Below are 1276 nucleotides of genomic sequence, written 5' to 3'. Positions count from 1 at the left end.
TCTCCTACTTTGATTAAAGTTGTTCTTAGTTCTAGAGGTGTGTGTTCAAGTTTATGATAATTTTGGAGACTATTGAATGTTTTATTTTAATTACTCTGCAGCCTTTCTGGTATTAATTCTACCCACAGCGATATAAAATTATGTCTTTATTTTTGGCAATAAAGCATTTTTTAGATGCCAAGTTATAATTGCTGTAATTTGATGATACATTTTCTCTTTGGGCAGCATGATAAGGATGTATAGGATTCCCATAATGTATGACACGTTTCTAAAAATATCATTTTAATGTAATTTTTCTGAGGAAAAACTGCACATAAATGACAATTGTTTCTCTTTTGGACACTTTCTGTAGCTCAATAGATTTTATCTATATTTAATCTCTATTCAGTTTGGATGTATTTTACTGTATTTACATGTAAATACTGTGGTTAATAGTGTGGTTTATGTGATGTGGCTGCTGTAACACTGCAGCTTTCCTTTGGGTTCAACAAAATAATCAATCTGTTTATCGAAGCAACATAAAGAAGAAGTGAAGTTTGCATTAAGATTTTTTTTAAACACTGAGAGGTGCAGTTTAGGCTCCTTTGCTTTTCTTCTCTTTAATACACTGAGGTCAACATTTACAATCGGAGCAGAGTGAACAAGAAACATTTGAGTGTTTGGAATGTTGTAATTGTTTCATATAAACTGATGTTTGTATTCACAGGTGCTGCTCCAAAGCCATCGGTCACAATACTTGATCAAACACAGAATTCAGCGCTGCTGCAGTGTGAAGTTCTGGGTGCTTCTCCAAAACCTGAAGTTGTCTGGAAGGACGGTGATGGAAAGATTCTTACTGCTGATGAACCAAAGGTCACAGAAAAAGGAGGAAACAAATACGACACTGTCCTCAATATTACTGTGACCAAGACTGACCATTACACCTGTGTGGCCACACAGGACAGTATTCACCATCAGAGCAATCGTACAATCTTTGTGCGTTTGAATGGTGAGTAGTATTTTCAAATAACTGTATTGATTCATGTGTCACTAATGTTCAAAAATGTGAATTTGTGCTCAGACTGAACAAACATTTGACTAGAAATAAGGCAAAAATGAACTGTGTTCAGTCTGAATTCAGCTCATTAATTATTTTCTTTGGGATTATTCTGGACTTTATGATCTGAACATACATGATGCACAGTTACAGTCTGATGACGTTCTGAGTTTCAGAGAAAACATCTGGAATCGTTGAATAAGAACCTTCATCCAGTTAAAACATTGTTCTGATCACTGA

General features: G+C 34.9%; 1 protein-coding gene across 1 annotated transcript in view; it reads left to right on the top strand.

Moving 5' to 3' along the window:
- LOC103375849 (CD276 antigen-like) overlaps positions 1-988 on the top strand; it is a gene marked incomplete at its 3' end in the record, with an annotated part of 3206 nt that extends 2218 nt beyond the window's left edge. Inside the window, exon 2 of the mRNA XM_008306157.1 lies at positions 707-988. Coding sequence (XP_008304379.1) covers positions 707-988 — 282 coding nt within the window. The remainder of the gene's footprint in view (positions 1-706) is intronic.
- Between the last annotated feature and the right edge of the window lie 288 nt (positions 989-1276).

Source organism: Stegastes partitus, unplaced genomic scaffold, assembly GCF_000690725.1.
Source record: "Stegastes partitus isolate 25-593 unplaced genomic scaffold, Stegastes_partitus-1.0.2 Scaffold3109, whole genome shotgun sequence".
Lineage (NCBI taxonomy): Eukaryota > Metazoa > Chordata > Actinopteri > Pomacentridae > Stegastes > Stegastes partitus.
The sequence above is the reverse complement of the archived record's forward strand: the minus strand, read 5'-3'. Positions and strand labels throughout refer to the sequence as shown.